Source organism: Podarcis liolepis (genome assembly GCF_965112155.1).
Source record: "Podarcis liolepis genome assembly, chromosome: 8".
Taxonomy (NCBI): domain Eukaryota; kingdom Metazoa; phylum Chordata; class Lepidosauria; order Squamata; family Lacertidae; genus Podarcis; species Podarcis liolepis.
Window position 1 is genome coordinate 1,471,424 of NC_139560.1, and position 13,572 is coordinate 1,484,995.

The 13,572-nt window shown below is 52.3% G+C and overlaps 1 protein-coding gene and 1 long non-coding RNA gene across 3 annotated transcripts in view; one reads left to right on the top strand and one right to left on the bottom strand.

The window, feature by feature from the left end:
- The window catches only part of LOC310713255, a 258,239-nt gene that overhangs the window by 14,872 nt on the left and 229,795 nt on the right, over positions 1-13,572 (top strand). The gene's annotated exons all lie outside the window — the stretch shown is intronic.
- PPP1R16A (protein phosphatase 1 regulatory subunit 16A) overlaps positions 1-13,572 on the bottom strand; it is a 52,675-nt gene that overhangs the window by 3,678 nt on the left and 35,425 nt on the right. For both annotated transcript variants that reach the window (XM_083516795.1, XM_083516794.1), the window contains exons 4-9: positions 12,088-12,233; positions 8,832-8,935; positions 7,512-7,636; positions 6,330-6,455; positions 3,023-3,098; positions 312-441 (exon numbers count right to left, since the gene is read on the bottom strand). In XM_083516795.1, coding sequence (XP_083372921.1) covers positions 312-441; positions 3,023-3,098; positions 6,330-6,455; positions 7,512-7,636; positions 8,832-8,935; positions 12,088-12,233 — 707 coding nt within the window. The remainder of the gene's footprint in view (positions 1-311; positions 442-3,022; positions 3,099-6,329; positions 6,456-7,511; positions 7,637-8,831; positions 8,936-12,087; positions 12,234-13,572) is intronic.

Sequence of the window (13,572 nt, forward strand, 5' to 3'; positions counted from 1 at the left end):
CGCCTCCAGAGAGGTTCTGCTCCGCCTCCCCACTCATAAATTCATAGAAGGGACCCTTAAGGTCTGGTCCACCCCCTGCAAAGCAGGAATCACAGCTGGAAAACCCCTCCAACCTCCCAGGAAGGAGAGGTCCAAGCCTTCCACTGTCAAACAGCTCTCACAGCCAGAAAGTTCCTCCTAAACTCAGAATCTCCTTTCTTCTCATTTGAGCTTGATAGGCTATCCTATCACTCCTCTTCCTCCTGCCCTGCCCTTCTGGGCCTGGCAGGCTCCTCTGGCCCCACACATTGAGCCCACACCACATGCCGTACCCTCGGCTTCCGGCGCTGGAGGTGCGTCGCTGCAGCAGGGACTTGTGCTTCTCGTGGGACTTCATGATGGCATCGTGCTTGTGCTTCAGCTCCATGAGTTTGGCCCGCACTTCCTCGTCGGCACACACATCTGGCAGGAAGAGGAAAGGCGAGAGTCAGGAACCGGGGGCATGGGGGACATTCTGGACAAGACCCTTCTTCCCTCCATCACCTTTGCCGAACCTGGAGCCTCCGCCCAGCAGCAAGGACACGGCACGGCAAGCAACACCCTCGCTTCCAAGATCTAGATCCTTCCTAGATCAAGGGAAGTAATAGTGCCACTGTATTCTGCTCTGGTCAGACCTCACCTGGAGTACTGTGTCCAGTTCTGGGCACCACAGTTCAAGAAGGACACTGACAAACTGGAACGTGTCCAGAGGAGGGCAACCAAAATGGTCAAAGGCCTGGAAACGATGCCTTATGAGGAACGGCTAAGGGAGCTGGGCATGTTTAGCCTGGAGAAGAGGAGGTTAAGGGGTGATATGATAGCCATGTTCAAATATATAAAAGGATGTCACATAGAGGAGGGAGAAAGGTTGTTTTCTGCTGCTCCAGAGAAGCGGACACGGAGCAATGGAGCCAAACTACAAGAAAGAAGATTCCACCTAAACATTAGGAAGAACTTCCTGACAGTAAGAGCTGCTCGACAGTGGAATTTGCTGCCAAGGAATGTGGTGGAGTCTCCTTCTTTTGAGGTCTTTAAGCAGAGGCTTGACAGCCATATGTCAGGAGTGCTCTGATGGTGTTTCCTGCTTGGCAGGGGGTTGGACTCGATGGCCCTTGGGGTCTCTTCCAACTCTATAATTCTATGATTCTATGACTCTATGATTCTATTTAGACAGACACTGTCAGATTTCCCTCTAGTCAGAAGGACTAGAGACTTTTTAAAAAATAAATAGAGCAGAGACCTTAAGTGCCAAATTCTGCTTATGTGCACGATTGAAGAGGGACTGGCAGAAATCGTACGAGTTAAATTCAAGCAAGGGAGAGACCCTGAAAGCTGTTTCTCTGCTGGGTTTCCGCTTGGGGTGTGGAAAGGGCTTTTAAGCTCTTTGCCCTGCTTGGGGTGGAAGGAGCACGGCCTACTCAGGGCACCAATTCCAGGGTGCTCTTGCGAGTTCCTGCGATATCTCGTGCGAGCACTCCTGGCCGTCCAGTGTCATTGCCCTGAGTGGACCTTGCCCAGAGAGAGAGGCAGGCAGCTTGAAAGGTCTTTTTGTAGCTGCGTAACCCAAGTGGACCCACCTGGTGGATCCACCCCCATCGTTCTGCCTGGACACTGAGGTCCAGCTCCGAGGGCCTTCTGGCAGTTCCCTCACGGCGAGAAGCTAAGCTACAGGGAACCAGGCAGAGGGCCTTCTCGGTGGTGGCGCCTTCCCTGTGGAACACCCTCCCTTCAGATGTCAAAGAGATAAACAACTACCTGACATTTAGAAGACATCTGAAGGCAGCCCTGTTTAAGGAAGCTTTTAAAGTTTGATGCATTACTGTATTTTAATATTTTGTTGGAAGCCGCCCAGAGTGACTAGGGAAACCCAGCCAGATGGGCTGGGTACAAATAATAAATTACTATTACTATTACTATTACTATTACTATTACTATTACTATTACTATTACTATTACTATTACACAAAGGAGCCTGCTCTCTCCCTCTCCCTCTCCCTCTCCCTCTCCCTCTCTCTCTCTCACTGCCTCATCCAGTAGCTGCAAGGCAGTTCAGGGATTTAAAGGTAAAGGTAAAAGTACCCCTGCCCGTATGGGCCAGTCGTGACCAACTCTGGGGTTGCGTGCTCATCTCGCTTAAGAGGCCGGGGGCCAGCGCTGTCCAGAGACACTTCCGGGTCACGTGGCCAGCGTGACAAGCTGCTCTGGCGAGCCAGCACCAGCGCAGCACACAGAAACGCCGTTTACCTTCCCGCTATAAAGCGGTACCTATTTATCTACCTGCACTTAATGGTGCTTTTGAACTGCTAGGTTGGCAGGAGCTGGGACCGAACGACGGGAGCTCACCCCGCCGCGGGGATTCGAACCGCCGACCATGCGATCGGCAAGTCCTAGGCGCTGAGGATTTACCCACAGCGCCACCCGCATCCCTGTGTTCAGGGATTTAGGCGTGCCCAATATTTTAGTACTGTATCCACAGAATTCTTGGAATGATGTGATTAGGAAACTGCCTTGCCCTGAGTCAGACCATGGGTCCACCTAGCTCAATATTGCCTACACGGACTGGCAGCAGCTGCTCCAGGGATTCAGACAGGAGTCTCTTTGAGCCCTACTTGGAGATGCCCTTGGGGACTAAACATGGCACCTCCTGCATGCAGACACCCAAGGCAGAGGCTCAGCCGCTGAGCTACAGCCCTGCCCCCAAATTGCACACTGACAGAAGGCATAGGATGCAATAAGATGAGATTCTCCCTGCTGAGGTTTGCACTAAGGATTTTCCAGAGTGCAACCACCACTGCCCAGCCCCAAGGAAGCAGGAGAAGACTCTGCCCTGGGAAGGGGTGGAGTAGCAAAAAAGAAGCAAGGTCCTTGTTCTCTTGGCCTTGAAAGCTCTTCGCCGTTTGCACCGCAGCCGTCAGCATCAACAGAAATAAAACGGGCCTGGACCCAGGAAGCCAAAGCAGCTGCCCCACTTCTGATGCACATACACACACCCCAACCTACTCACCAAGCGGCGTCTCATCCAACACCGACTTGCCGTTGAGATCTGCTCCGTGAGCCACCAACAGCTCCACCAGGTGAATCTGCCAGCAGGAGAGAAGAGGTTTTAGCAAAGGGAGGCGGCCGTGACAGGGTGAGACAGTCGCCAGGCTGCTGGGATCAGCTCTAATAATAATAATGATAATGATAACAACAACAACTATTTATTTGTACCCCGCCCATCTGGCAGGGTTTCCCCAGCCACTCTGGGCGGCTTCCAACAAAGATTAAAAATACCATATTTTTCGCTCTATAACACGCACCCGACCATAACACGCACGTAGTTTTTAGAGGAAGAAAATCCGTAGGCATGCCACCCGTAGGCATTTCCTCCATAACACGCACAGATATTTCCCCTTACTTTCTAGGAGGAAAAAAGTGAGTGTTATGGTGCAAAAAATACGGTACATAAAAATGTCACACATTAAAAACTTCCCCGAAGAGGGCTGCCTTCAGATGTCTTCTAAATGTCAGGTAGTTGTTGTTCTCTTTGACATCTAGTGGGAGGGCATTCCACAGGGCGGGCGCCACCACCGAGAAGGCCCTCTGCCTGGTTCCCTGTACCTTTGCTTCTCGCAATGAGGGAACCACCAGAAGGCCCTCGGAGCTGGACCTCGGTGTCTGGGCAGAACAATGGGGGTGGTCCACCTTGTTCTGTCTCCTCAGTAGCAGCCAGCCAAGGCCTCCCAGGAAGTTCACCAGCAAGGCAGGAAGGTGAGGGCAATTGGTACCTCTGGCTATTGGAGGAATGGCGCCTCACATATGAACATAAGAAGAGCTTGCAGGATCAGGCCATCGGCCCATCGAGTCCAGCATCCTGTTCTCATAGCAGCCAAGCAGATGCTCCAATGCGAAGCCCACAAGCAGGATCTGAGCAGAAGAGCAACTCTCCCCTCCTGGGGTTTCCAGGAATGAGATTCAGAAGCACTGCTGCCTCCAGCCGTGGAAGCAGAGCAGAGCTATCCTGGCTAGAAGCCATCTGTCTCACCAGAGTGGTGCATGCTCTGGTTATCTCCCGCTTGGACTACTGCAATGCGCTCTACATGGGGCTACCTTTGAAGGTGACCCGGAAACTACAACTAATCCAGAACACAGCACCCAGGTCCCAGATTCGAACCCCAAAGGCACCAACTTAGGTGGCCTTTAAAAGCGGGTTGGAGGAGAGAGCTATAGAGGGCTACTAGCCATAATGACTTTGCTCTGACTCCAGAGCTGGAGACAGAAATGCTTCTGAATATGAATGCATGCTCTGGTTATCTCCCGCATGGACTACTGCAATGCGCTCTATGTGGGGCTACCTTTTAAACTGACCCAGAAACTGCAACTAATCCAGAATGTGGCAGCTAGACTGGTGACTGGGAGCGGCCGCAGAGACCACATAACACCGGTCTTGAAAGACCTACATTGGCTCCCAGGACATTTCCAAGCACAATTCAAAGTGTTGGTGCTGACCTTTAAAGCCCTAAACGGCCTCAGTCCAGTATACCTGAAGGAGCGTCTCCACCCCCATCGTTCTGCCCAGACACTGAGGTCCAGCGCCGAGGGCCTTCTGGCGGTTCCCTCCCTGCGAGAAGCCAAGTTACAGGGAACCAGGCAGAGGGCCTTTTCGGTAGTGGCGCCCGCCCCGTGGAACGCCCTCCCACCAGATGTCAAAGAGAAAAATAACTACCGAACTTTTAGAAGACATCTGAAGGCAGCCCTGTTTAGGGAATCTTTTAATGTTTAATAGACTATTGTATTTTAATATTCTGTTGAAAGCTGCCCAGAGTGGCTGGGGAAACCCAGCCAGATGGGCGGGGTATAAATAATAAATAATAAATTTATTATTATTATTATTATTATTATTATTATTATTATTATTATTATTGACAGTCCTCCTCCATGAATTTGCCTCATCCTCTTTTGAAGCCATCTAGGTTTGTAGCCATCTCTGCCTCATGTGGGAGGGAGTTCCAGAGTTTAACTGGGCGCTGCATGAAGAAGGACTTTCTTTTACCTGCCCTGCATCTTCCAACATTTAAGCCACATTCAGACTCCCTCTCTAAAGCCTTGAGGGACCACTGCCAGTCAGTAAAAGCAGGACTGAGTTAGGTGAATCAACAAGCTAAGGCAGCTTCCTGTGTTACTTTAGTAATGCATTCAGAGTCTGGGGGGGGGGTCTGCTTCCCGCTCCCTTCCAGAAGGGCAGAACTGCTATTCTACAGCTGAGATGAGTCTCAGGGCCCTTAAGAGTCTTCCCTTCTCCCGAATGTCATCCTTGCAGCTTCAACCTTCTCCTGTTTCCTGGCACTCTTTCAGGTCACTGGAAAAGAATCAACTTACCTGTAAAAACTTCCCCACCCCTTGGACTTACATGGGCTCCCAGGACGTTTCTGAGCACAATTCAAAGCGTTTGTGTTGACCTTTAAAGCCCTAAACGGCCTCGGTCCTGTATACCTGAAGGAGCATCTCCACCCCCATTGTTCTACCCGGACACTGAGGTCCAGCGCCAAGGGCCTTCTGGCGGTTCCCTCCCTGCGAGAAGCCAAGTTACAGGGAATCAGGCAGAGGGCCTTCTCGGTGGTGGCGCCGCCCTGTGGAACGCCCTCCCACTAGATGTCAAAGAGAAAAATAACTACCAAACTTTTAGAAGACATCTGAAGGCAGCCCTGTTTCGGGAAGCTTTTAATGTCTGATGAATTATTGTATTTTAATGTTTTGTTGGAAGCCGCCCAGAGTGGCTGGGTAAGCCCAGCCAGATGGGTGGGGTATAAATAATAAATTATTATTATTATTATTATTATTATTATTATTATTATTATTATTATTATTATTACTTTTCCTGCGGTCTGTTCAGCTCTGCCCATCCTCTCTCTGCAGAGTGCTGGCTTTGCAGACCCTGAACCTGCCCATGGCTTCCCCAGTGTTGGGATTGCTCTAGCAAACAGCGCCAGACCCCTCCTGCAGAGCTCCCATACCCACGGCGGCCTCTGCCAATGCCCGGAACGGCTGGCTAATTGCTTGCATTACCGCCAGCTGCCTTAGGAAATCCCTGGCTTATCGAACTGAGCAGGGGATCACCAGGGCCATCTGGTCTCTAGACGGACTCAGATTAATGGGATTACGATGGTCAACGATCTGCCAGGAAAAGGCTGCAGAGAGCAGCCTTGGCCACTGGGGGGCAGCACCTTGCCCTGGAGGAGCGTCTGCCAGCGCCCGCTGCTCCCCATGCCAAGGCTGCTTCTGCAAGGCCCCCGGCCCCCCATTTCCTCCTTCCGGAGCCCTCTGGCACTCACCTGGCCCCAGCAAGCAGCCGCGTGGAGGGGCTGCCAGCCGTCGTCGTCCTTGGCGCTCATGCTGGCTTTGTGCTCCAGCAGCAGCTCGGCTGCCTCCAGGTAGCCGTTGGCAGAGGCGATGTGCAGCTGCGGGGCAGAGAGGGCAGTAAGGAAAGGGCAAGGCAGGACGCGGAGGCATGCGCAGACTCCACGTCCCACCAATTCAGCCTGAGCTGCGGCTTCGGGTGAGGAAGACCTGGGTGGGATCGCCTGTCCGCTGCCTTAAACCCACAGAGATGCTCAAACCAATTTCACGGCGGATTTGCAGGCGCCACATAACAGCTGGTAAGAACTCGATTTTTTTACACTTTGGAACTCCCTGCCTATTGACACCAGACAGGGGCCTTTGCTATTCCCTTTCCGGCACCTGCTAAGAACATTCTTCTTCATACAAGTCTACTCAGATGTTCAGAAAGCCGGTGCGAGTGTTAATCTGCTCTTTGGTCTACTGCTGTTTTTAATTTTTGAAAGTTTTATATTACAGTGGTACCTCGGGTTAAGAACTTAATTCGTTCTGGAGGTCCGTTCTTAACCTGAAACTGTTCTTAACCTGAAGCACCACTTTAGCTAATGGGGCCTCCTGCTGCGGCCACATGATTTCTGTTCTCATCCTGAAGCAAGGTTCTTAACCCGAGGTACTATTTATGGGTTAGCAGAGTCTGTAACCTGAAGCGTCTGTAACCTGAGGTACCACTGTATTGTTGTTGATTTTTCTTATTGGTAATTTTATTGTTTTATCTTCTTCACAAACTGCATTGAGTTATTGCTGTTTTTAAATCAATCAAGTGGTGTATAAATTTTAGGAAATAAGCAATTAAGTGAAAAGCTTTCCTGGCTTGGAGCTCAACACCACCTGATCCGTTTCCCTCTTCTTTGAAACAGCAGGGGCAGAGTCAACACCGAGGCAGAGAATAGATCAGGCAGACTCACTGGACTGCATTTTGTGGGCTGGGACTGTGCCCTTCAGGTGCCCTTAAATCTTACATATTCTGCCATCCTTCCCTTGAAAGAAAGATCCTGGGCCTGGCAATTTCTCTGGGCTTTGTGGGGGGACAGGAGATGCCAGCACTTAGAGCAAGAGGGGGGGAGACGTCCCTGCTCCCACCGACCGCCTCAAAGCCAGGCCCTGCACACCCATCTCACCAGGGTGGCGCTGTGATCCAGCGGCGTATTCAGGTCCACGCCTTCCTTCACCAGCCGACGGATGTCATCCACCATGGCACGCTCCACAGCGGAACGGGCCTCCTCAATGGTGTCCTGAGTGATACCTGAGGATGGAGAGGAAGAGGGTGAATGGAAAGCAGCCCACTGCGGGCTGGCAGGGGGGTGCTGCTGCGCCAGGAGGAGGAAGCAGGGCAGCGCCCCTCCGGCAAGGGCACCAAGGACCTGCCCAGAGACACATCCTCCACCAGGGCTCCGGCTGCTCCTTAAGAACACCGGGAGAGCCTGCCGGATCAGGCCCAGCGAGCAGAAGCTGCGCACAAGAGCACTTTCTCCCCTATTGCAGTTTCCTCCAGCTGTGGAGGCCGAGCAAAACCATGGAATTGTAGAGTTGGAAGGGAGTTGGGAGGGACCCCTCCCAACCCCTCCCAACCCCTCCCAACCCCTCCCAACCCCTCGAAGGCAGGAATAATAATAATAATAATAATAATAATAATAATAATAATAATAATAATAATTTTATTATTTGTACCCCGCTCATCTGGCTGGGTCTCCCCAGCCACTCTGGGCGGCTTCCAACAAAGATTAAAAATACATTAAAACGCCACACGTTAAAAACTTCCCTGAACAGGAAGAGGCCGCTGTCCCATGCAAAGATCGAACCTGCAGCCTTGGCATTGTCAGCACCATGCATCCTGGCTAGTGGGCACCGATAGCCCCCTCTGTGCCACCTGTGGCCCTCCAGATAATAATAATAATTTATTATTTATACCCCGCCCATCTGGCTGGGTTTCCCCAGCCACTCTAGGCAGCTTCCAACAAAACACTAAAATACAATAACCTATTAATCATTAAAAGCTTCCCTAAACAGGGATGCCTTCAGATGTCTTCTAAAAGTCTGGTAGTTGTTGTTCTCTTTGACATCTGGTGGGAGGGCATTCCACAGGGCGGGTGCCACCACCAAGAAGGCCCTCTGCCTCGTTCCCTGTAACTTGGCTTCTCGCAGCAAGGGAACCGCCAGAAGGCCCTCAGCGCTGGACCTCCAGATGCCGTTGCACTACAACAGCAGCCCTGGTAAAACACTCCTGTGCTTAAGAGTTGCAAGGGACCCAGAGGGCCATCTAGTCCAACCCCTGCTATGCAGAAACCGTGGCATCCATGACAGATGCCCCCCATTCAACCTCTGCTGAGAAACCTTCAAGGAAGGAGAGGCCACCCCTTCCGAGGGAGTCCGCTGAACAGCTCTTGCCGTCAGAAGGTTCTCCCTGCTGCTTCCGAATAGCCCAAGAGGACAGCACCCACCTTGGTCGGCCATGGCTGTTTCCAGGTAGTCCAACGTGGCATCGTCCTCGCAGAGGTCGTACGGCATGTTCCCATCCGAGTTGACGGCCAGCAGGTTGGCGCCTCTGGAGGAGGAGAGGAAGAAGCGGTTGGCAGGCAGGCAAGCAAGCAAGCGTCCCTCTGCCGTGCCCAGGGCCACCGCCGATGGCACGGTCCAACTCTTGGTTGTGTAACAGATACAAGGAGTTATTTCCGTTCCGGAGCAGCAGCACTAGGAAAACATGCTTTGTGGGTCTTCTTCAGAGAGCGCTGCAGATTGAGTTTCCTCCTCGCCCTCGGCTGGGGAGAGCGGATGAAACGGGATCCTGCTCCCCCACAGCACCCCGCCTCTCCCTCCTGCAAGGGCCCTGCTGCCTCAAGGAAGGGGGTGCTGAGCCCCCTCAAGGCCACCCTGGAGTCAGAAGGGAGCAGCGGAGAAGAGGGGAGGTGCTGGAACCGGGGGGGGGGGGCAAGGCCAGCTGCAGACAGCAGCGTCACAATGCAAAACAAGAGAATGTGCTAACTTGTTTTGCGTTCTTGTCACCACCAAAATTAATTCATTACCTACTTTTTCTGCCAAACCCCCCCCCCCACTCCAAAAGCTGAAAGTGACCTGTGCTTTTCAGTGCTAGAAATTCCCCAGCTGTGTTTTGCGACTGGCTCGGGTCCAATTGTGACCACGTGGAGATATCTGGATGCCAGGCTGGCAACTGGGGAAAGCAAAAAGCCACTCAGAGTAGGATCTGGAAATATTTTCCTTGAAGCTTGAGTGTCTTTTATTCTGTATTGTTTTATTTGATGCTTTAATGTGTTGTAAACCGCTCTGAGATTGGTTCTTTAAAATATAAAGCAGCAACAACGGCCAGGGGCCAAAAAGGAAAGGGGCCTGCTGAGGCCCCAGCACCCCTGGGGTGCAGATTTCACCTCCTTCCCAGCATTCGCACCCCCTTTCGCCCCAAACACCCCTCAAACCTAGGTCTTCACAGAAGAAACTGACCCAAAGGAATTGCCTTGCTGGGTGGGGCCAATGATCCTCAGAGCTTCACAGCCTGCCTCTAAGTAGTGGCAAGCCAAACAGGCCAGGGGCGGTCTGGAGGGGGTCGCAGGGGGCAATCTCTCCCCCACCCCCACACCACCCAGCCCCACACTTTCTGGCACTCAGGGGCTGAACATGTCCCCAGAACAGAGGTTGCACTTTGGCATATCAGGGGGTGTTGACTTAGCTGCTGCCTTGAGTTCCCCTGTCTGCGTCTTCCTTTCTTAGCGGCACTTAGGTTGGTAGCCATCACAGCATCCTGCAGCCATGAGTTCCATAGGTTCATTGCATAATGTGGAAATGGGAGCTTCTTTTGATGTGCCGTAAACCTGCGCATCAGTTCCAGCAAAAGCTCCAAGCTGCTGTTTTTGAGGAAGCAAGGCCATCTCTACCTATCCCCCATTCACAATCTGTGACGGTTTCCTTCATGCTCCCTCCTGTTTGAGCCTCTCTTCATCGCAACAGCGAGGGCTGAAGCACGTCTACGTGAGGCAAAGGATACAGGGGCCCTCTCCAGGCAGGGAGACCCGCAACTCAAGGCACAGCAGCTGGGGAACTCTCTGCCATAAGGCGAAAGGGCCTTTCGCCCATGGGAGAAGACTAGAAGACTGCTACAGGTTTCTGCAGAAAGCTCTCTCATTGGCGGAGCGGACGTTTTGCTCACAGGAGATCCCCTGCAGGCAGCCAACTACACCAGTGACACAGTTGCTCTGCCAACAATGCAAGCCTGTTAAATATTTACAGCCCTAGAAGTGAGATCCAAAACAATTGCAGCGCAGCCCAAGAACATGACCTCAATTCCAGGTGAGGTGAGGAGCCTGGCAATGATGCCATGGGGAGGAGGGGCAGGCTGCCTCCCACAGCGAGTGCAGTGGGTCGCAAGGATGCCCGGGTCCTGTTAACAGCTTAGAGATGGGAGGCATCCCAGGGAGAAAGAAGAGAAAGAGACCCCTGCAACTCCCCAGTTGCATGCGATAGCACATACATGTGGTGCCAGGAACCCAAAAGTGGCGGGTGACTTGCGAGGAGACCCTCCCCAGAGCCCAAAGATGCTATGGGGTCTCCTCATGATCCAGAGGCGCAGCGGGACCTTGTGGAGGCTGCTCAGTCGAGGCTAAAGAGGTGGCTGCTGTGCTGCCCCATGTGTTAGTTGTTAGGTGGGGAAGCTGAGCAGCCTCAACAAAGCCCCAAAGCGCCTCCGGCTCACGAGAAGACCCTCCCCGAAGCCCTACACCAGGCAGGTTCCTACGCTGGACTAGCGCAAGGGCCTCCCCGCTTAGGTTTCAAAGTGTGGCCCCTTGTCAGGGGCCCCGCAGAGATGCCCATGCGGGTTTTAGTTTCTGTTTGGGCCACTGTGCAGTGCTCTTGAAGTCACAGGACTCTGTTTACATTCCTGGGATTCCAGACTGTTGGAAGTCTCACGAAAGACAGGAGACGGATGTGATGTTACTGGTTTCCTGTTCCTTTGTTGTTCAGTTGCTCTCTGTCTTTCACAGAGGGAGGGTGATTTCTTTTCTGTCTGCGTAGCTTAGTAATAAGCTTGTACCAACAGGACCGCCTCTCCTGGTATGCCCCACAGAGGACCTTAAGGTCCATAAATAGCGACACCCTAGAGGTCCTGGGCCCTAAGGAAATTAGATTAGCCTCAAGAAGAGCCAGTGCCTTCTCCGGCCTGGTGGAACGCTCTGCCTCATGAGACCAGGGCCCTGCGGGATCTGATTTCTTTCCGCAGGGCCTGTAAGACAGAGTTGTTTCATCTGGCCTTTGGCTTAGAATCTGTTTGATTCCCTCCCCCTCTTTCTTTTTCCTTTCTCCTCCTGTGAAGATGCTACATCCTAATGTTTTAATGTTGTATTTTAATCTTTTTTTAAAATTGTATTTTAATCAACTTGGTTTTATTATTGATTGTTAGCCGCCCTGAGACTGGTCTTGGGTGGGGAGGGCGGGGTATAAATAAAATTTCTTCTTTTTATTATTAATAAAACTCTTTGCAATGTAGCTCATAAATCTCGTCCCTTCTGCTGCTGGATACTCTGCGTAATGGGAACGTGCTTGGAGCCTCATCAAAGGCTCAGGTCGTTAATCACATCAGAGGCGATTCCGAAGGGCTCAACCGGCGGAGGAGTCGCCCGGTCGAACGCAACTCCGACAGCGGAGGCCCATCCCCTGGCCCTGGGAGGGGGTCTCCTTCATGGCCCTTACTTGTCAATGAGCAGCTCCACCAGATGCAGGTGCCCGCAGGTGGCGGCGGCATGCAGAGGGGTCCAGAGCTCACTGTCGCAGGCGTTGACGTCGGCCCCGGCTTCCAGCAGCAGCTGCACAATGTCCCTGTAGTCGTCAATGCAGCACTGAGAGGAAGGGGAGAAGAGGCATGAGGCCAAGGCAGAGCAGAGGGGCTCTCGTGGGGACCCTCAAAACACACCCCACTCCCCTCCAGGAGACCAATTCAGAGTGTGGCTTCTGCCCAACAGAGAGCGACCTCCTCTCCTTCAGCCCTCTCGGCCCTTCCCACCCCACGGGGCATCACTTTCAAACAAGAGGGACAGATCTAGGATCCCTCTCACCAGCTCCCCCACGGGAAATGCACCACACACAGCCTGGGCTGAGGAAGCTGGAGGTCTTTAAGGACCCTCATACCTACGGGACTGCCTCTCCCGGTCTGCCCCGCAAAGGACCTTAAGCTCCATAAATAGCAACACCCTACAGGTCCCGGGCCCTAAGGAAGTCAGACTAGCCTCAACCAGAGCCAGGGCCTTTTCAACTCTGGCCCCGGCCTGGTGGAACATTCTGCCTCATGAGACCAGGGCCCTGCAGGATCTGATTTGTTTCCACAGGGCCTGAAGGGAAAGTTGTTCTGCCTGGCCTTTGGCTTGGAATCCACTCGATCCCCTTCCCCTCTTTCCTTTCTCCTCCTGTGATGGAACTCCTATTTGGGGACTTCCCTGGCTTTTTTCTGGCCCACGTAGGACCAGTCTGGATAGTTAGCCTTGGTGAAGACTTGACATTTTCATCCCCAAAAAGTTTTTGATTTGAGTTTCTACTGAAATGAGGCTGCATTTTAATGTTGTATTTTAATCTTGTTTTTAAGTTGTTTTTTAATCAGTTGTTTTTATACCTGGTGTTAGTCGCCCTGAGCCCCGTCTTGGCTGGGGAGGGCGGGGTATAAAGAAAAATTATTATTATTATTATTATTATTATTAAAGCAGAGGATGGATGGCCATCTGTCATGGATGATTTCGTTGAGTTTCCTGCATTGCAGGGGGCTGGACTGGATTACCCTGGGGGTCCCTTCCAATTCTACGATTCTGAGCACAAGAGCTTTTTACCAGGGTTGCCTCTCAGCCAGGATAAAACCCACTAAGCCTCATAACCAGGCTGCTGGAATTTCAGAACGAACTCATTTGGCCTCCTGGACCTGCAGGATTTGGTTCTCTGCTCAGGGCAAGGACCCCACCAGGACCAGAGAAGATGCTGCAGTGGAAGCTCAAGGACCCCACGAAACCAAAGCCTTGGTGTATAAAAGACTCCGTGCCAGAACAGCGCATTAAAGGAAACTGAGTTTGCAGCTGTATGTATTATGCAAAAAAGCCAAGAGGGAATAAATACACCTCCCTGTTGCCAGGCAGACCCTCCTCTAAACCACTGGCGCTCCTGCCCACAAGCGCCACCTGCAGCCATTGCCCACAC